We start from the raw sequence: 21,296 nt of genomic DNA, 5'->3' as shown, positions 1-21,296 counted from the left end.
TTTGCTGAAATACATACAGATATAAATACGAATAACAATGATAACAAAAAAACTTATTTGAACATATCGCTACCTCAGAGCAACAGTGGGACATCTTCCATTTTTTGTGTTTTAAGATTATGATGGTGTTCAAGTATATTGCAGATGTAGATTTCAATGCAACAGTGGGTTTTCCAATAACTCTAATATTAAACCGAATAGAAAAGATATCCTGGTGTAACACTCCATTGATTTTTAATTATATTTCAGTTAAACAGTGGGATATCTGAGTTGTCTCAGTGTTGCCCTCGTATTCCTCTGTGCTTTTTATTTTGTTTATTCTGTTTACGTCTACTCTTGTGTTTCTTTCTCTAACGTACCGTATGTTTTTCATTGATTAGCACAATCATTAATTTTGTTTTGTTGCCATGATTTCATCTAGAACGTTGAAAATAATGAAGAACTGTAGAAAATTGGCCGATAAAGATGAAACAAGAATCAAACTTATGAAAGGTAAGTGCAAGTTTTACTTGTAAAGTAGGTGTTACATAACCTAAGATTTAAGAATGTATCCTTACTGATGTTAATTAATCCAAGCTACAGCGATGGAAAAAAGTATTTTCACAACACGTTTTTATGAATAACTGGTTCAAGGAAACAAAAACTTCGCTTTCTTTTGCAAAAATGAAAAGTACATTGGCTCTTCAGTAAAATAATTTTTTCGTGAGTCGCGGCACACAGTTCACTTCTCTTTGGCATGATAATTGTCTAATGACTGAAGGAAACTGATTGAAAGATTAGAGAATACTGGTAATAAACGATTAGAGATAAATTAGTAAACAAACCTATGGACACAGGAGGATTAATGCAAAAGTAAACAGAAATTGTGAGTCAAAGTAGACCAAGTGTGCAAATACTTTTTTCATAGTGCTTTTATTGTTTAAATTTTTTTGTTTCATTATGAAGTCGTGCCATTTATTTACGAAAGGTTTTTCTCATTTTTAATAAATGTACTTTTCATTTTTGCAAAGGAAAGCGAAGTTTTTTGTTTCCTCGAACTCATTTATTCATAAAAACATGATGTGCAAATACTTTTTTCCATCACTGTATTTACAATACCATTCAATTTTTCAGATGGTGAAATCAGACCAGGACTACTGGATGTTGGTGATTCTACTACTACGAGACCTCTAGAGCAAAGTAAAGCAGTGCCTGATATGTCTGGTGAGCCAACATGCAGTACTCTAGCATGCAATCAACCGGATGATATGTTCCTGGATGAATTTATTCAAAATAATAACTCTGCTGAGCAATCGACAACCACTGAACAAATACCAAGTACCAGTAACATCGACCATGATTACAGTTTGAGAAGTTTAGACTTGGAACTATTACAACCCATGAAAGTAAACAGTGAATTGGATTATTTAAATGATGATAACCCTGATAACATTGATTCAATTGAAGATCTTTTTTATGACAGTGATAACGATCCAGAATATGTCCCGGACTCAGAATCTGACAGTAGTGTTAGAGGTGATGTTCCTCAACAGGATTTACCTGATGTGCGAACAGATGAGAACCCAATTGAAAATACAATTGGCCCTGTTAAGCAGCTAACTCGAAAGCGTGTAAGGAATGAGGCGGACTGGGCACGTAATTTAAAAAAAAAAAAAGTTAATTCCGGTGCAGCGTACGTGTCAAGACTTGGTAAACATCATGAGCAAAAGGTTTTAGGTTTGCCATGTCGTACTGATAAATGTACTTTAAGCTGTAATGTGAAATTTACGAATACATGTAGAAAGGAAATATTTGAAAAATTTTACAATCTGTGTGACATAACGCGGAAAAGAGATTACATATCAAAACTCATTTCTTCTTCCAACAATGATGATGGGCGATCACCAACTGCTCGTAAATGTAACACATTGTTTTACCTTGAGGTTGATAGTAGAAGAGAGCGTGTATGTAAAGCAATGTTCAAATCTACATTTGCTATTTCTAACAACTTCATATCTACTGTTTTGAAAAAGAGTGACATTAATGGTTTCACTGGAGAAGACTCCAGGGGAAAACATGGAAAACAAAAAAAAACTGAAGACGCATTATTAGAATCAGTATTTCAGCATATAAATAGTTTCCCTCGCATTGAGTCTCACTATTGTAGGTCAAGAACTAAAAAGGAATACTTAGAGGGTGGTCTAAACTTATCAATGATGTACAGACTGTACGAAGAAGAGAACAAAGCTAAAGGCTTGAACTATGTAAAAAAACACTTGTATGAATCGATTTTTAATACTAAATTTAATATAAGCTTTTTCAAGCCAAAGAAAGATTTATGTGTAAAATGCGAGGAATACAAACTCTTGAGTGATGAAGAAAAGATGGAAAAAGAAGATCAACACAAAAAGCACAGAGAAGAAGTTTCACTTTCAAGATTGGAAAAAGAAAAGGACAAAGAAAAATGTACTAATGAAGATCTTATAGCAGTGTATGATTTACAAGCTGTCTTCCAGTTGCCACAGGGTAAAGCATCACTATTCTACTACAAATCAAAATTGAATGCGTATAATTTTACTGTAGCCGATATTTCAAAAAAAGAAACTTCAAAAAGAAAAGGTTATTGCTATTTGTGGCATGAAGGCATTGCAAACCGAGGCGGTGTGGAAATTGCAAGCTGTGTTTATGAATTCATAAAAGACCACTGTAAAGACAAGAAGAATTTGATATTTTACAGTGATAATACTGTGTCACAAAATAAGAATAGGTATGTTTTTGCTATGTACTTATTTTGTATTCAAACCATGCAAATAGAAACTATTACACATAAATACCTAATAGCCGGCCACACAGAAAATGAAGCAGACAATATTCATTCTTGTATTGAAAGAGAAAAGCAAAGAATATTGAAAAGTGGGCCCATTTTCATTCCTAGTGAAATATCCATGCTTGTTAAGACCTCCAAAAAGACGGGGGAGCCCTATAATGTGAAAGAAATGGAGACATCGGACTTTTATGATTGGAAGAAGTTGTCTGAAGATTTTGGTAAAAATTTTTCTCTAAACACAGATGATGAGAAATGCACATGGAACGATGTAAAGATAGTCGAACTAAGGAAGCAAAATGAATATTCTATTTTTTATAAGACATCTTATAAGGATGAATGTTTCAAAGAAATTGACATAAGAAGAAAATCAAGGAAAAGCGCAACGGAGATAGTTTTGAAGAAAGCTTACACAGAATCACCTTCTATCACAGAAAATAAAAGAAAAGATCTAATTTCATTGTGCTCAGCAAATCTAATTCCTAAAGCACATCACCAATTCTTTTTTAATTTAAAAAGCTCAAAGAAGGTCTTACCAGCTGCCGACAGTGATGAAGAAACATAAACATTGAAAAAGACAGAGAACAAGGCATAATTATAATACTATTTTATATTCAATTTGAGAAAATAAAAGTTGTAAAAAGAAATAAAAATAATATCATTTTTGTACCATTGACTACATTATTTTATTTCACCCTTACCTTATTACCAGTACAAAGTTAGTCCTAAATAGGCTAATAATGTATTTTATTCGTTGAGACATGATCTTAAAAAAGTTAGATTTTCCAGTGTTACAGTGAGACATCCCTGTCAAACCTTATTATTTATTTTTTTATAACTATAATTAATGCTAAAATCAAAAAATATGGCAAAACACTGTTTCAAGAACTATCACACAGCATATTAGTATTTTTTTCATTTTTAATTAGGGTATACTTAAGAAGCAATTTGTGATTATCTGAAGTGAAAAACTTCAATTGCTGATTACCGAAACTAGCATGTTTTGTAGATGCCCCACTGTTGCTCTGAGGTAGCGATATGTTGCCTATATCACTTGTACAGCAACTAAAAAAAATCGTAATAAGGTTAAAAAGGTAACAAAAAAAATTCACATATGACCAAAACGAATGGATCTATAATATACTTCTTGTATAGAAACTAAAAAGAAAAATTAGTATATACATGAAACAAGAAAAAAAATCCATGACCATTTTCAATTCTGCCCTCTACATCATCACTGATTAGTGATACCCCTTTTGCTAATAAACTTGTAATCAATGGAGTTGAATGAGCTGCCCTTTGCCTAAATGAATGCTGCATATTGTTTTTATGTCTCCTTAGATGGACTAAACTACCACTAATGTGTTTTTTACAAACACTGCAGAAAGTTTTTTCGTTCTTGGATTGAATCAATTTTAACTTTCCTTATCATTCTTCCAGAAACTTTTGCTTATAAATCCTCTTTCTTTTTCCTGGCGGATATCCCTCTTCATTTTCAGACTCAAATTCTTATAATGAAGAAACTTCACATTCTCTTCCTATTCCATATTATCGTTGTTATGGTTAAAATAAGTAGGGAATTATTGAACACCGGCCTTTAAGGTAATGCCTTGATAAAGTTAAGCCTTATTTGAATAAAGCAAAACCTTGAATGTCAGGATAGAAATTGAGTTATTGAAAGTCATTCCTTAAATTGACAGTTCTTAGGACAGCGACATTTTTATATCTAACCTAAAAAAAAATTCTACTTGTGTCACAGTATTTTGTATACAGAAATACTGTGCTTGTGTTGTGTCTTTTGCTGTTCAAATTTCAGTGATATTTTATTGTAATTTTGATATCGGTTTAGAACAGAATGGAAAATATTTTGGAAGACGCAATTTTAGGCGGTGGGGCCGATGAAGATATTGAATTTGTTATAATGGATAATATTTTAATTGACAGAGATGAGGAAGGCCAAGGTCCTCCTTTCGAGTTGGAGGACCTGAGTGATGAGGAAGTACTAAAAAACTTTAGATTCCAAAGGGGACATTTTCGAAGAATTAAAAATGATGAGGTTGTCACGGAGGCTGGTGATTCTTCGGGATTTGATAGGAGATTTTGTCCTATACATTCTCTTGATAGAGCCAAATCATCATTATAAGTAAACCTTAATCTGTTTTTTTTTCGTGCTGTATTCTTGACCAATGTTTCGTATTGACCCACTCATCTATTATATAAAAATGGATGTTTGTAGGTTGGTTGATAAGTGATAAACTTCTACATCGCTCAACCAATCATGATGAAACTTGACATGTATGAGTAATTTTTCATAGAAAATGTTTTTAGGCTATCAATTTTTGTATAACTCGCCACTAGATGGCGCTGTAGAACAATTTTTTGAAAGCACTGTTCTATAACGCTGCGCACGCCTAAGTTCGTTGATTCTGATTCTGTCAAAACATTGGAACAGCAGCGATACAGCAACATAGTCATAGTACTAATTAGTACTACAACTACCAAATTCTACGCGGGCAACAACTAGTATTTTACAATTTAAACTTGAAGATTTAAAAAAAAGTTGAGGTTGACAACCGTTTTTTGTGAGGTTAGGTTTGGCGAATAAGGGAAATAAGGAAACCTTAAATACCTACCGTATCTAGTCGTAAATAGGGAAAAGCAGTATTTTATTATGGTTCCCTTATTAAATTTTTTCTAGTGCTCATGCGTACCTCCCATTTTCGGAACGACCATAATAAGGCATTTACCTTATAGCGTTTCCAATAATTCCCTAGTGTCTCTATTCTCTAATTCTGCTTGGCTGATATTAAAATGTCTAAAAACCCTGGTGTATCTACTCATACCTGCAAAAGTTTGGGGTAAAATGAGGGATTTATGGCTAACTTGATTAGCAGAGATCAACGCCGTTTCAGATGGCGCAAGCAGTCATTACAGTAAACTGTAATCATAGACCACACAGGGTGTATTTGAATTTATATTTTCATTTTTCATACTGTGCTTTTATGATGAGTTAAGAAGTGAGTTAATGAATTTTTTGTGTTTTAAGTGTTATTGACGAATTGTCAGTATTAAATCGAAAGATAAATGTCTAAGTTCTGGTGAATTATTCGTTGAAGATTCAACCCAAGCAAAGTTTTGAAGAAATTCCTTGTAATTTCAACCCAAGAAATGATGGCAGATGTTATTATGTACTTGACAGAGTGGTTGTTTATCGGAACGAATTCCGCAAAACAGGTGGTAGGTATAAAAATTATATACTTGAATATATGTTTTTGGTATGGTATTGGAATGAAAAAACTTTTTTATCCAGCCTCAGAGGTCTCAAGCTCTATGTTTCCAGAAAAATTTCGTTTCATTTTGGACATAAGCTAATCATGATCTTTGTAAACATGAAATTGCTTATTTGTGTGATAGCAATATTTGATTTATATCACAACTCATAGAATTACAATATTTCCTTCAAGAATCTGATGAAGGTTCCTTACATTTTTTTATTTTATTTCCATCATATTCTTATTGCATCAAGGAAAGTAAATCAACAGCGTGCAATAAACAGTAAAAATTTTTTATTTTCCATTTATTGATACTGAAAATCAATTTTATTACCAATATACAAACAAAAATTACCTAATAATTTGAAAAATCAGCTGAATATGTCTATAATCTTTAATTTTCCCACAATTTACATAGATATAATACAGGTCAAATCATTATGAAGGTGAGAAATAATAATAACTTCCTCATTTTCCCAAAATGTATTTGCAAACTTCACAAAAAAATCAAATATGATAGGAAGAAAATTTCAGCAATAAAACATGAGATAATGAATGTGTAACTGTGTTATATATAAATGCAGTGTGTCACAAGAAGTATGCAACAAATTAAAACCTATTTTACTCTGAATGTCACAAAAAAAGTTATTTGTGATGGAAGTTGGTGCTTCACAAGGAATTCCATGATGGGTGATGGGGAAGTTGTGTCGAGTCCTTGGTTTGTGCATTAAACATCATTCTTTTCAAAAAGTCATTCAGAAGTCTCTCAATTTTTGGAAATACAGAAAAAAATCATTGGGAATATTTTAACGTTTCAAAAAAAGACCAGAAATCAAAAGCAATTATCTCTCATAGACTGTTATGAATTATGAAACAACAAATATTTTAATAACTACGGAATATTAATTGAAAATGATTTGAATAATAAGGTGATGAACATACCAGTGAGATAAAAAAAATTATAAAACAATTTAATGAGGACCTTCCTAATATTAAAAATCTGAATAATTCACTAGATTACAAAGAAATATTCCCAGTGAATTCTTTTTAGAACTTTTAGATTACCTGTTAAGAGATCCTTTTGATAGCACCAACTTTTACCTAATTTTTTACGCATAAAATTTGGAATAAGCGGTTTATATACGAAGAACAATGTAATGAGTAGAAACACAGCTGTTTTCTAATAGATATTCAACCAAAATACATCTACTCATAGTGACTATGGATGTATGTATATCACACCAGCAGTTCTGCTCATGAATCAGGACATTGATTTTCTTATACATACATATCTCGTTACATACACAAAATGATTCAAGAGAAATAGCATTACAGTCCCACCTTGAACTCCTCATGCAAGCCTTTGGGTTCTGCAAATAACTTGAGAGAAATTACAAGGCAAAATTTATTAATTTACAATGGATGTAAGACGGTCAATTACCTTCCATTGAACATCAGATGTATTGAATAACTTCTTTGGTTCAGAAAGAATGTGAACTATTTATTGTCTGTAAAAGTATATTGAAGTTTATAAGATTTCTGTAATTATGGTTATTGAAATTTACAATTCCAGCATAAATTGGACAAAGTTTAATTCAAATATCTTCCATTATTATTTTAATTTGATTTCATTGAATCATATTTTTTGCTATGATTTCATGTGCAGGCCATCACTGATAGACTAATTTGACACTTGACCCCCATGCCAATTAAAATTTTGAAAAAAGTTGAAGTGCCTCCCCCAGCCATCTATGGAGCAATCACAATGTGTTTTTTTTTTCCAAAAAATAGTATCGGTAACGTTTTTTTCATGTTTCTACGTCAAACCGTTCAAAAGTTAAGTTAATTTCTTATCAATCTGAGGTGAAATGGTATTTAATGTCCTTACCAGTGATAAATTAATTTCCAGTTTCCTTGTAATGGGATTTCTTTTATATTCAGGTTCCCTCGAAAAATAAAATACTGTAATATTTAGAGAACACCATGGTTGAATTTCTACAGACTGCAAGCCTAAAGGAACACCTTCTGAGTCGGTGAATTCCAAAGCTTTGTCGTTTATTGTTAGAACTTGACCTTGGAAAGAGATGTGATGAAAATAGTTTATTTTCTTTTAGAATACAAATACGAAATGTCTTCTGACATGCTTTAATTGCTTACTACAACCTTTTATATTGAGTGTGTAAAAGAGTTCTTTTTTTTTCAAACGATATGACCATCAATTATGATACAGGTAGTTTTTTTGAAAATATTCAGTTAAATTAAAAAAAAAAACACAGCTGATGTGAGTATCACATCTCAACAGATATTTTCAGATTTTTCGAAATTTTACTCACAGAAAAATTGAATTTTTAAAAAAAAATTTTCGAGGGCTCTTACATTATGCTTTTTAGCACAGCAGATATTCAATCTAGAGATCAAATATGTCCTCAGTGCCTCTCTAGACAATTTTTCCTTGTGATGTTCACAACCTACAATATTTTTGGGAGAAAAATTTGACAATTTACTGAAAGGCAATTCCTTTCAAGTTCCCTCTCAAAAACACCTGATATTGTGGCTTCAACATCGTAAAGAAAGCTATCAATTTTTTGTGATTTAAATTCTGGAACCCTTAGGTACCAGTCGAGATGATGGTAAACGACCAGATGGCATGTCTCTCATACCATGGAAATACGGTAAACCTGTGGTATGGGACTTTACTTGCGTTGACACGGTCGCGGCTTCCCATCTAGCCGAAAGTTCCAAGTCTGCTGGAACTGCAGCATTGTCTGGCGAGAAATTGAAAAGGAAAAAATACCAAAATCTTGGAAACAACTATCTGTTTCATCCAGTAGCGGTTGAAACTTTTGGTGTTTATGGCCCGGAGTCTCTGTTATTCGTTCATGAACTCGGAAGGAGAATAGGCCAAGCAACGAAAGATCACCGTTCTACCTCTTTTTTGATAGAAAGAATTAGTATTGCTATTCAACGTGGCAATGCTGCTTCAGCACTTGGAACTATTCCTCCTTCACATAATTTTGATGAGATCATGCATTGCCCTAATTTCAGTACGGAACTGAAACCTCTTCGAAACAAGCCAAAATATGTGGATATTTATCAGTCTCCTATCAAGGTTAATTCACAAGTGATTGATCCAACTTCTTCTTTTTCAGTGCGGTCAGTGGACTCAGGTCATTCTTGGCCCCAAAAAATGAGTTGCATTCCTCGTAGAATTGGTACCATTTCAGTGGAAGCGCTTCTTGAAGCAAGAGCCGAATCGATCCCTATACGAAACCCTTTTTCACTTGGAAGGATCGATCGCAGCTTGAGAAATGGTTCTTATGGAGATTCTGTGAAACGTGTTCTTCCTTACGAATCAGTAGAGAGTTGTCCTGAAAATCTAGAGAAGAAAATTGGATTGGATAATTTAGGAAACACTTGTTACATGAATAGCATTTTACAAGTGTTGTTCATGACGAAGAATTTCAAGAACGAAGTTTTAATGATGAACGAGAACGGGAATGTTTCCTGCTTATTCATTAAACTCAAACAACTGTTCATGCAGCTGCAGTTTCGTAAGAAGGTATCATCTTTCCCTCCAACCGATTTCCTGGAGTCTTTGAAGTCCACTAGATACTCGTTAGGACAACAAGAGGATTGTTCCGAATTCTTGGGGTTCTTGTTGAATACTCTTCGTGAGCAAAACAATAGCAAAATCAATACTCCCAGCCGCTCTGGACTGAATGATTCCGTACAACCCATCTCGTCTTGTGTTTGTAAATCTTTTGCTGGAAAAATCCTCACTTGTTTACTTTGTGGTAAATGTTCAAGAAGTACTGAAAACTTATGTGAATTTCTGGAACTTCATCTAGCTTTTCCTAATACGACTAATTACCAGTCCGTGCAAAGCTTATTGTTAAATCATCTGAAAATGGAATTTTTAACAGGTGATGATCGACTGTATTGTCAAACATGCGCCAAACTAACTGACTGTTATGAGGAAACAAGTATAGCTGAGGCACCAGTCAATCTAATAATAACACTGATGATTTTCAAACAAGACTCAACCTCTAACGGAAGCAAGAAACTCTTTGGAAGTTTCGAAATAGATGAACATTTCAACCTAGCAGACCACTGTTATAATATTCATGCAGTCATTGTTCACTGTGGTTCTGGCGTTGAATGTGGTCATTATTACGCCTTGGTCAAAGAAGAAACGGACTGGTTTAAGTTTGACGATAGTCGTGTCACGAAGTGTTCTGGCGATGCATTATTATTGGAGCCTCTGGAGACACCCTACATTTTGTTTTATGAGAGAGAGGACATTGTTAGATCAAGATCTTCAGATGATGTGGTGCTGCAGGTTTTTCCGGGTTTTCCTGCAGCTGAAAAAGCAAATGCGCCACTGGAATCAATGAAGTCGCCCCGGAGCGCCAATTAATTTTTATTGTTGTATTTATTTTATTTTTGTCGTTGTTTTAACACATTTTAAATATTAAAAATCTCCTGCTCTTGTTTCTTATGAGGGAATTGAATATTTCATTTCCCTTCCCCAATATCGAATCCACACATTCTCCACATTTGGTGTTGCCTTTAATTTTTTTGCAACATATCCACAGAAAAAAGCTTCATCAATACCTGAGAAGTCCTATTCAATTTCGGAGATATTTTCTTCTATTTCAATATAGCATATAAATTTTTGCTTTTTTTCTTTCAGATCTCCAATATGAAGAAGGGATATTTGTCCAACTTGAATTGACTCACGAGCATTGCATCCACCTGCAGCTCTCATCATCTCAAAAAGTGCTGGAAATGATAACAACAAAGTTGATTGGAACTGTTTATGGATATGTGAACATTATCACTACAGGATGGACCAGGAAGAACGTTTAGTGAAAGTTCAGGAGCGGTTTCACTGAAAAAACAAAAATATCAAAATACATAGTTTTATTATAAAAATGACTATCACAATAGAAATTGTCTAAAATATATCATGATCTTCTATCACTTAGTAACGGCTATATCCATCAACTTACTTGTCTAAAACATGTTTTACACTTTAGATCAGGGGTCTCCAAACTACGGCCCGCCAGTGTTATCAATCCGGCCCGCGACAGCCAATGATTTACTGTCATCAATCTGGCCTGAGACACCAATGATTACCTAATTGTTGTTACTATTGCTGTGATAAGTTGAAGAAGAAAACAGAATGATAATTACTCGGTTTTATTTACTAGCAAGGTGAAACTTAACGACAGAAATTATGACAAAGAAGACTTAACTCAAGTATCTAAGTTTAAGCATATTAATAACTAACAAATAATTGAAATGAATCACAGTAAAACAAAAACACTAATGAGATTTATGTAATTGTGATTTTCCACCTACAATACTTTGTAGTTGTGGATCAATTTTACTTGTACCAATTATCAAAAGAGATTTAAGATGCTCATCGGTTAATTGAGATCTGTAAACATTCTTTGTGTACTTCATCTTGGAAAACGTTTTCTCACACAAGTAAGTATTACCAAAAACAGAAAACAACCCACGAGCAAATTTATGCAAATTATCAAATTGTTCCAGTGGAAGACTCTTATAAAATTCCAACAAAGATGAATTTTGATATTTGTTCTTAAGCATATCACTGCACCGTAAATCAATAATTTCCATTTGGACTTCCGGAGCCAGGGTTTCAATGTCAGAATCAAAATGATTTTGTAAATGCTTAATTTCATTCGCAATGACATCAAAATCTGAAAAACGAGTATCAAAATTCATCTTCAAAGCACTCAAAGTTTTGATTGCAAAATTGACGGAAAATTCAGTCTCTGTAGTGTGGCTGAATATTTCACATGTTTCAAAATGTGTGAAACATTTTTTACGTAATTGCGATTGAAATAGTATTATTTTCTGCATGAAGGATTTGATATTGGTGTATAAATCAGGGAGAAGCTGATTTTCTCCTTGCAATCTCAAATTCAGTTCGTTCATATGATTTGTCAAATCGACATAGAAGGCTAACTTCCACATCCATTCACTATTTTCTAAATCGGCAAGAAGGCGCTGCTTCTCATTTAAAAAAATGGTGATCTCTGCTCGAAGTTCAAAAAAGCGCTTAAGGACTTTTCCGCAACTAAGCCAGCATACGGAAGTATGATATGGTAAATCATTTTCTCCAATCTGTTGAATAAACTCGCGGAATTGTCAGTGATTCAGCCCAGTGGATCTGATGAAGTTAACAACTGATATGACTGGTTTTAGAACTTCAGACATATCCAAACATTTTCCGCACAAGGACTGTTGATGAATGATACAATGTGAGACTAATGGTTTTGAACCACCATCATTTTCTAAAGCCTTTGACACAAGTGCAACCACTCCTTTAATTTTACCACATATTTTTGCCTCCATCAGTATTATAGATTTCAAATTTCTCCATCGAAGGTTCTTTTCATTAATGGCATTTTCAACTCCCTTAAAAATATCTGCCCCAGTTGTCGTGTCGTGAATACTATCAATATCAAGAAGTTCTTCATACACTTCATAGCTTTTATCTACTCCGCGAATAAAAATCAACACCTGAGCAGTATCTGACACATCCGTTCACTCATCCAATGATAGAGAAAACCACTCATGATGTCCATTTTTGTCAGACAGTTGAGATGATATATTTTCTGCGATGTTTTGCACCCTCCGAGCCACGGTGTTTGCTGACAAACTGACACTTTTAAATAAATTTACCTTTTCGGGGCATATTTCTTCGGCTACTGCAATCAAGCATTTTTTTATCATTTCTCCATCGGTGAATGGTTTGCCACGTTTTCCGATTTCAAGAGCCACACGAAAGCTGGCGCGAGTTGCAGACTCTTGTTCAGTATTCGCTTTGGTAAACAAAGATTGCTGCGATTTGAGTCCACTTTTCAAAGATTCAAATTTTTCCTTCCGAAAACTTCCTGTATACTTGAAGTAACTTTGAAGATGTTTCGATTCATGGTGTCGTTTAATGTTATAGTCTTTGAGAACAGCTATGGTTTCATTACAAATTAAACATAGCGCCTTATTACTGGACTCAATCACAAAATACTGAAAGTTCCATTTTTCTTGGAAGGTTCTGCATTCACTGTCGATTTTTCGCTTCTTTTCCATACTAACAAATCACACATAAAAACAATAAGTCAAATCAAAATACTTTTATTGATGGGTGTTACTTTATTTCACAATAGACAGTTTCGCTTCCTTCGTCTTTCCTACGCAGACTAACTCGCAGTTGCGCCGCTAGCCTTTTTATATGCAATTATTACTGCCATCTCGAGGTGATCGGAATACACTAGCTAGAACCAGAACTTTCTCGAACCAACGCGGTAATTCCAAATACTCAATTACGCCTAATGCTACCTAGCGGGAAGCTGAAAAAAAGTACATAGTACCACTACTCGCCACTAGATGTGGTTAAGTGTCACAATACACAATAATTGAAATGCAAAAAAAGCGTAAGTTTGCTTAGGTCACGCACTTTGCGACGATCCTAGTCTAGAAATATAGTTAAGGGCAGAAATTGGCCCTTGGAACAAACTGAAAAAATCATTATGGCCCGAAGGCTTCAAAGTTTGGAGACCCCTGTACTAAACAAAGGTATTCGGTTGAGGAGTTATGATACTTTTGTAAATTAACTTCGTTGGCCCGAAGTCCGACCATATTTGAATAGGCGTGCCCGAACATTTATTTAAAATTTGAGTTTGATGAAAAAAAGATATAGGTCTTGAGTAGGAAGGGTTGTGCAAAAATTCGGGAATATTAAAGAGATCAGACCCATCAAGGGACGGTACAAGGGAGGAGTGTTTGGGACAGTTCTGCGGATTTAGGAATACTAACTGAGCAGTAAAAATTAGGAAACAGTGACGAAAGAGAGTTTCGAAAGAGAGTTACGATCGAGACACTTCTGCGGATTGAACCAAGAAGTTAATTGGAATAAGGGGCTCGTCGCAATCCGATCATCGGGCGATTCGGTGGTATTTATTTAGCCTAACGTTCTCAGAGGAAACTTGATATAGTGTAATTAGGGTAAATTGCGGTCAGTGAGTGGCACTCCACACGGATCCCATACCAGAGAGGGAGACCAGAACCCACTATAGTATCGTGAGTCAATCTGGATTTTTTACTAACCCCCATGTTGGTTTAGAGAGAGAAAATGTCATTTTAATTTTGTAATATTTGTCTTATTGTTGTTGTGTCTTGGGAACAATATAAGAAGGCTAATAAATAACACCATATACCTTTTCTGTAATGTAATGTAATTGAAGTTTTGTGTAAATTGGCATTCTACCTTATGAGAGAAAATATAACATTTAACAGGTTGATAATGAGATAATGTTTGTTTTGAGAATCAGCTATTATATGCGCGATTTCTTGTAAAATTTTGATTTTATCTTTCGAACATTTTTGTTTTACTTTCATGTTATATTTTTACACCGTTAGTTGTTTGGGTCTTTGAACATACCTGTTTATTCTTGTCATTTGTTTTTGTAATATAAGCCTAATCTGAATCTTCTTTTTGTTTTTGATGGCTCATTAACTGAGTAAGTCCCGCACCATTTCAGGATAGTTGAAAGGCCTGTAGCCAAAAGTATTAGCCTCTTCCCTCGTTCCGGAGTAGAATGTAGAAGGGAAACAATCTCAAAAAGGTATCGGTGTAGTTAGGTTTCAAAAAGACTGACCTTCGTGCAATCGGCTTGTACGCTACAACTTTTTTGGACCTGAGGAGAAACTATGTATTCATTTGAAAATGTTTAATAGGATTAAACTGCTGTAACGTTAGCTACAAATACAAGTGGTAAAAAAAATAAAGTTTTATTTCTCATTTTTCATGATCTACTACTACGTAGTAACGGCTACATCTAACTTCGAATGTGGGGAAAAATTAACTCATTTGCTGACGATATTGTCGTTTTCTAGCAAGCAAAGAATCGGTCGCACTTGAAACAATAAGTAATTCAAACAATGTATACTTTATTATTGAAAGAACAAATTTCTTATTGACAAATGTACAGCTCAGTTGTTTTGAGAAGACTTTTTCTTCTAGTTTGTGTCTTAAAGTTAGTTCTCTGCACGATTCACCTCTTTGTGAAGAGTTTATTTCGAAATTATTTGCTTTCTTCCTTTATTTGGAAGATTCCCAAATTTTTTGTATAAAGATGGAGAAATAGAAAGCCAAAACCTGTCGTTCCCAAAAATGAATCTCTCTGAAAAATTTAACACTTTTAATTCAATCTGTTTAATGTTTTGTACCTTCATAATATGTGTAATTCAAATATAATTATTTAGTTATATTTACTTTTGTGTTTATAATGTACTTACTATTGAATAATTGTAAATAGTACTCAGTTTTTGAAAACTTTAATTAGAAATGGTTTTTTCTCAGTATACTTTCTCCATAAAAAAGCATTATGAATGTGTTTTTTCATGAGTTTTCAAATTACTAGTTCGATTAAATGACTTCAAGCAGATTTTACACTGAAATGGCTTTTCACCAGTATGGATTCTTTCATGAGATTTCAAATTACCACTATGAAGAAATGACTTCGAGCAGATTTTACAGTGAAATGATTTTTTTTCAGTATGAGTTCGTTCATGTGTTTTCAAAGTACTACTTTGAGTGAATGACTTCAAGCAAATTTTACATTGAAATGGCTTTTCACCAGTATGGGTTCTTTCGTGCATTTTCAAATTAGCACTGTGAATAAATGACTTTGAGCAGACTTTACACTGGAATGATTTTTTTCCAGTATGAATTCCTTCATGTGTTTTCAAACTACTACTTTGATTGAATGACTTCAAGCAGATTTTACACTGAAATGGCTTTTCACCAGTATGGGTTCTTTCATGCATTTTCAAATTAGCACTGTGAATAAATGACTTCAAGCAGACTTTACACTGAAATGATTTTTTTCCAGTATGAGTTCTTTCATGTTTTTTCAAACTACTACTTCGAGTGAATGACTTCAAGCAGATTTTGCACTGAAATGGCTTTTCACCAGTATGGGTTCTTTCGTGCATTTTCAAATTAGCACTGTGATAAAATGACTTTGAGCAGACTTTGCATTGAAATGATTTTTTTCCAGTATGGTTTCTTTCATGTGTTTTCAAACTACTATTATGAATAAAATACTTCAAGCAGATTTTACACTGAAATGACTTTTCACCGGTATGGGTTGTTTCATGTGTTTTCAAACTAACACTATGAGTAAATGACTTCAAGCAGATTTTACACTGAAATGGCTTTTCACCAGTATGGGTTCTTTCATGTGTTTTCAAATTACTACTTTGAGTGAATGACTTCAAGCAAATTTTACACTGAAATGGCTTTTCACCAGTATGGGTTCTTTCATGTCCCTTCAAATGACTGTTATTAATAAACGATTTCAAGCAAATTCTGCACTGAAATAGTTTTATTCCAGTATGTGTTCTTTCATGAATTTTCAAAGAACTACTGTGAATAAATGACTTGGGGCAAATTGTACACTCAAATGATTTTTCGACAGATTGTGGTTTTTCGTGGATCTTCAAACTGGGCCTCTCTGTTGTATCTACTATCTCAAGTTTCCCGATTTGATAGTTTGCAGTGCCAAACTCCTTTTCATTGAAGCTATCTTCTTTCTTCTCGATGACTGTTTCATCCTCTGTTTTGATAAAAACGTTCCCAGAATCTGTAAAAAAATTACTTTTGAACAAAAATTATTTGTTAAAAAAAATTCATTTTTCTTTTTTACTGTTGATTCAACACCGAAAAGGGTAACCCATTTGGGGTTCTACTATGGTAATGAAAAAAGTATTATTCAAATGACAATGAAGATGATAATGACATACTGGATAATCCATCGATAATGGCAAAGAAATGTAATGACTTGTTTTTAAAAAAACGCCTAAAAACATCATATTAGTCCAGTTATTCCCGTTCAGTATCCTAAAAAAAACAACGGCTCATACCGTTCTGAAGAGACAATGTCCGGTACTGATGATGGGGCAATCACCCCGAAACCGGTCTATCGGTTGGTCGAGTCGATCAAACGAAATTAATTTATGTTTTTCATAGTAGGAAATAACTTGTGACAAATCTCCCAAATCGAAGACGTCGCACAGGTGCCTCATGGTTTTACTTTAACTCTCTGCGTGGCATTAGCTGGGTTAGTTGTTGTTTTTTCCGTTGGGTATATGAAATGATGGTGTTGAATGTACTAATGCATAATAAACTTGGATAAGAACAGTCTCATGAAGTTCATACCTCAATTGCAAAGTAGGATTTGGAGAATTTTTTTGACAAACATTCAATACGCTCAGACCGTGAGAGTGACTTATCAATCGTTAAACCCAGAAATTTAGTGGAGTTGTGTCTGAAGGACTTCACTGTCGATCAGATTCTTCTTATTGAAATATATAATTTTTGTTTTCTGTACATTCAGCATCAGTTTATTGGAATGATAATATTTTGTCATTTCACTAATACAGACTTCAACTGATAGAATCATCCTCCATAGATGATTCAGCTATACCAAATGTTGTCATCAGCAAAACAGAAAACCCTCTCGCCCCGGACAGTGGTTTCATGAAAGAAAAATTCTTCAATATTTGATAAGAAATAACAATTTTGAACATCTTGCAACAATAACAAATAACTGGTTCAATAAATAGAGGCTCCAGCCAAACCCATCTAATCAACATCTCCAACAATCAACGTTTTCGAACATATCTTACATGCAAAATCGACAGTTAATTATCTAGGTGTTACGCTTGATTCCATACTGAATTTCAACAGCCATGTCAATAACAAAAAAAAAAAGAAAGTGATTGCAAGAGCCGCACATTTCACAAGTTTGACAAATCCGGGAGCAGGTGCAAACATATCAACAGCAAGCCGAATGTATAAACTAATCTGTCGTCCACTTATTGAATACTCGCACCCACTGTTTCTCAATAGCAAACAAAGGGCCTTGAAAACAATTAAAGTATCTGAAACAACGGCTATAAGAAAAATAACAAGATTAAGGCATCCCAATAACCCCAAACACAACCCTCCAAACCCTCTGCTGTACCAATAGAATAGAATAGAAGTTTATTCATCACTAAAGTTCACATGTACAACATAAAAAAAGTGTAAATACATGAAACTTATTGGACTAGTCACAAAGAGAGCTTAAAAGTAATTAAAATTTACAAGATTATACGTATACATTTTTGGTAAGTAAAAATTAAAATATACAATGAACATCAACAATTTAAAAATTCTTGAAGAGAGTAGAACACCTTGTTTTTTAAAAATTCATTCAACCAATATTTTAGTTGTTTCCTACTCATTAAACTTAACTCAGGATGAATAGCCATGAGTTTGTTATAACATTTAATACCTTGATATATATGGGAGTCTTGACCAACTCCTAATCGTGAGTATGGCTGGTATAATCTTTCACTGTTTCTTGTACAGTAATTATGTATATCTTTTTTTTTCCTCAAATAATTTTCATCTTTTTTAACGTATAATATGATCTGCAGCACATAAAGTGAGGGGACTGTGAGAATTCCTAGTTGATTGAACCGTTTTCTACATGATGTTTTGGAGTGCACTCCTGCCGTACATCTGATAATTCTTTTTTGCATAACAAAAACTCTATTCATATGTACAGAGTTACCCCAAAACATTATTCCATAACTTATTGTCGATTGCACTATTCCAAAATAAGCCAGTTTAAGGGTTTCCAGAGATATTGTACCTTTCAATTGCCTGATGATGAAGCAACTTGTGTTTAATTTATTTGTTAGATCATTAATATGAGGATCCCATGTCATTTTTTGATCTACTTTGATACCTAGAAATTTGATGTAATTCACCTGTTCTATTGTTTGATGATTAACTCTTATTGGAGGACTGAAATCATAATTTATATTTTTTGCTGTAAACACCATAAAAAATGTCTTGGACAAATTCACTAGCAATCCGTTAAACACACACCACTCATGAAAATCATTAGCACAAATATTTGCCTTGATTACAGTATCCTGTAATTTATTCTCAGAAATCAGAATATTAGTATCATCAGCATACATAATGATTTTTTTGGCTCAGAGCATGAATAAACCATATCATTTATAAAAATTGTGAAGACAACTGGCCCCAATATAGACCCCTGAGGGACACCAATGATCACAATATTTTCTTTAGATTTTTTACCGTTTATCACCACTATTTGTTGTCTGTCATGGAGATATGAAGCAATCCAATCACTTGTAACTCCTCGTATGCCAATTCGGTGTAATTTTTCCAAGAGTAGTTGGTGATCAACTGTATCAAACGCTCTACTTAGGTCAAAATAAAGAGCAATGAGATTTTGTTTATTATTAAGGCAGCTATAGACGGTAGTATTGAGATCAGATATGGCGGTATTCGTTGATTTGTTCCTTCTAAATCCATTCTGACAATCAAATAATAAGTTATGTTGATTCAAAAATTTATTGAGACGTTCATTATATGCCATATCAAAAATTTTGGCTAGTTGGCTCTGTAAGCAGACATTTCGGTAATTATCTACTATCTCTCTAGATCCTTTGTTTTTGAAAATTGGTGTAGATTTAGAGACCTTTAGAATCAATGGGTACTGTCCTGACAAAAAAGATTCATTGATTATGTGAGCTAAAGGCAAACCTATCGTTTCCTTGACAAACCTTACAGCTTTTCCACATATATCATCTATCCCAGAAGCATGTTTACTTGTTGTTTTAGTTATATATTCTTCAATCTCCTGAGGAGTGGTTGACAAAGGAAAAAGCTATGTTCATTGAAAGGACCTAATTTCAATTTATCAGGCTCCGGCCTTGTACATTTATTTTCACTTTTTCTTTGTAGTAATGCTTTAACATGTTATACCTACTTTTGACCAAATCATTAAATGAACTTTTTACAATTTTTGACATTTCACATAACATGTTATGGAGTTCCTTTAATTCAGAAGAGTACCATGGTTTCTTATTTTTGTTAACATAGGTTTTTTTTAAAGGAAAAGCAATGTTGTAACAATATTGAAATGTGATATAGAAGCTTTTAAATTTATCATCGGTATTAATTGACGTGAACACGTCTTCCCATGTTTCCCTTTCTAACAAATTTTTGAAAGTTATTGAATTATTTTCTGACATATCGCGTTTTAATAAAACTTCAACAGTTTTTACCAACCAACCAACTCGTTGGTATTATCCCTATCGAGAAAAAACTACCGTCACTTACTTGCTAGAAAAGATGACGATGTAGAAATCATTAGAAACTATGCTGTGACAAGAAACCCCCATGCAAGAGTAAGACATCGACACCCAACAGAAACACTGTTAGAAAAATGAACACAAATTTATCAATGAAATTGTTTTGTTTGTTCATTTTTATATCCATATAATATTTTTTTTTAATTTGTGAAATAAGCCATGTTATTTCAAAGCAATTTTGTTACACGGGCGGAAGGACTTCAGTCAATAGCTAGTTGAAGAAAATTGTAATTCTGTTCAATAAATTACAATTATTATTATTATTATTAAGAGTTTTAACTAACCTGAGTTTAATTTCTTCTGATAACTGATACTTGAATTTATATAGCGATTTGAGTTTGAATAATGATACTTTGAAAATGTTTGTCACATGCTCATCGAAAGACAAAGAGCTATCTATGGTTCTGCCAAGATTTTTAGCACTGTCTACCCAGTCAATGTCTGCGTTATCAAGAGTGAGCCTAAAGTTACACTGAGTTTCTACTATTTGTCTTTGAGACCCTATGCATAAGGCCAAAGTTTTATTTGGATTGATTTTCACTCCATGATTCTCCGATTATAGGAATGTTTTGTGCAAATCTGTGTTTATATTGGCCATACAACTTTCTGTATCGGTGTTATGAGATGACAAATATAACTGTATATCATCTGCGTATAAATGTACTTGACAATGTGATAAGAAAGTGGGGTAATCAAAAAAACACTGAAAACATCAAGGGTCCTAAAATACTTCCCTGCGGTACACCTGAGATTGTTTCTTTTAGGGATGACTATGAGTAATCATCCAGTTTGACCCTCTGTGATCGGCCTGTGAGATAGCTGGTCATCCATTTAAGAGAATTGTCATTGAATCCTATGAACTTGAGCTTGCTGATGAGTAAATCGAAATTTACTAAATCGAAAGCTTTACTTTGACCAAGCAGTACTAAAATGGTGACTTTTGA

General features: G+C 33.6%; 3 protein-coding genes and 1 long non-coding RNA gene across 6 annotated transcripts in view; 3 read left to right on the top strand and 1 right to left on the bottom strand.

The window, feature by feature from the left end:
• Positions 1–21,296, top strand: part of LOC141483160 (uncharacterized) — a 519,459-nt gene that overhangs the window by 316,319 nt on the left and 181,844 nt on the right. The gene's annotated exons all lie outside the window — the stretch shown is intronic.
• Positions 1–21,296, bottom strand: part of LOC111516515 (uncharacterized) — a 155,945-nt gene that overhangs the window by 121,102 nt on the left and 13,547 nt on the right. The window contains exon 2 of one of the 2 annotated variants that reach the window (XM_074177621.1): positions 14,883–16,754. The exons of the other annotated variant lie outside the window; for it this stretch is intronic. Within the exon in view, the coding sequence (XP_074033722.1) occupies positions 15,493–16,754 (1,262 nt within the window). The 3' untranslated portion in view covers positions 14,883–15,492. Of the gene's footprint in view, positions 1–14,882; positions 16,755–21,296 lie in introns of those variants that run through there. 2 annotated transcript variants of the gene reach the window in all.
• LOC141483159 (uncharacterized) lies at positions 64–3,841 on the top strand. The gene is made up of 2 exons (XM_074177604.1): positions 64–492; positions 1,114–3,841. Exons 1-2 carry the CDS (start codon positions 408–410, stop codon positions 3,366–3,368), a joined length of 2,340 nt encoding a protein of 779 aa, XP_074033705.1. The 5' UTR covers positions 64–407; the 3' UTR covers positions 3,369–3,841.
• On the top strand, positions 4,655–13,767 carry LOC141483175 (uncharacterized). Its single transcript, XR_012465947.1, has 2 exons — positions 4,655–6,040; positions 10,769–13,767. It is a non-coding gene; the product is annotated as an uncharacterized lncRNA (long non-coding RNA).

Source organism: Leptinotarsa decemlineata, unplaced genomic scaffold (assembly GCF_025532065.1).
Source record: "Leptinotarsa decemlineata unplaced genomic scaffold, Ldec_3_MD MMD2_tig00003192_RagTag_RagTag, whole genome shotgun sequence".
NCBI lineage: Eukaryota > Metazoa > Arthropoda > Insecta > Coleoptera > Chrysomelidae > Leptinotarsa > Leptinotarsa decemlineata.
The sequence above is the reverse complement of the archived record's forward strand: the minus strand, read 5'-3'. Positions and strand labels throughout refer to the sequence as shown.

What these genes read in the sequence shown, in the direction of transcription:
- LOC141483159 (XM_074177604.1), top strand. Translation starts at nt 408, where the DNA reads ATGATTTCATCTAGAACGTTGAAAATAATGAAGAACTGTAGAAAATTG. An exon ending in AAGAATCAAACTTATGAAAG is followed by an intron (nt 493 to 1,113) that starts GTAAGTGCAAGT and finishes TCAATTTTTCAG; the next exon opens with ATGGTGAAATCAGACCAGGA.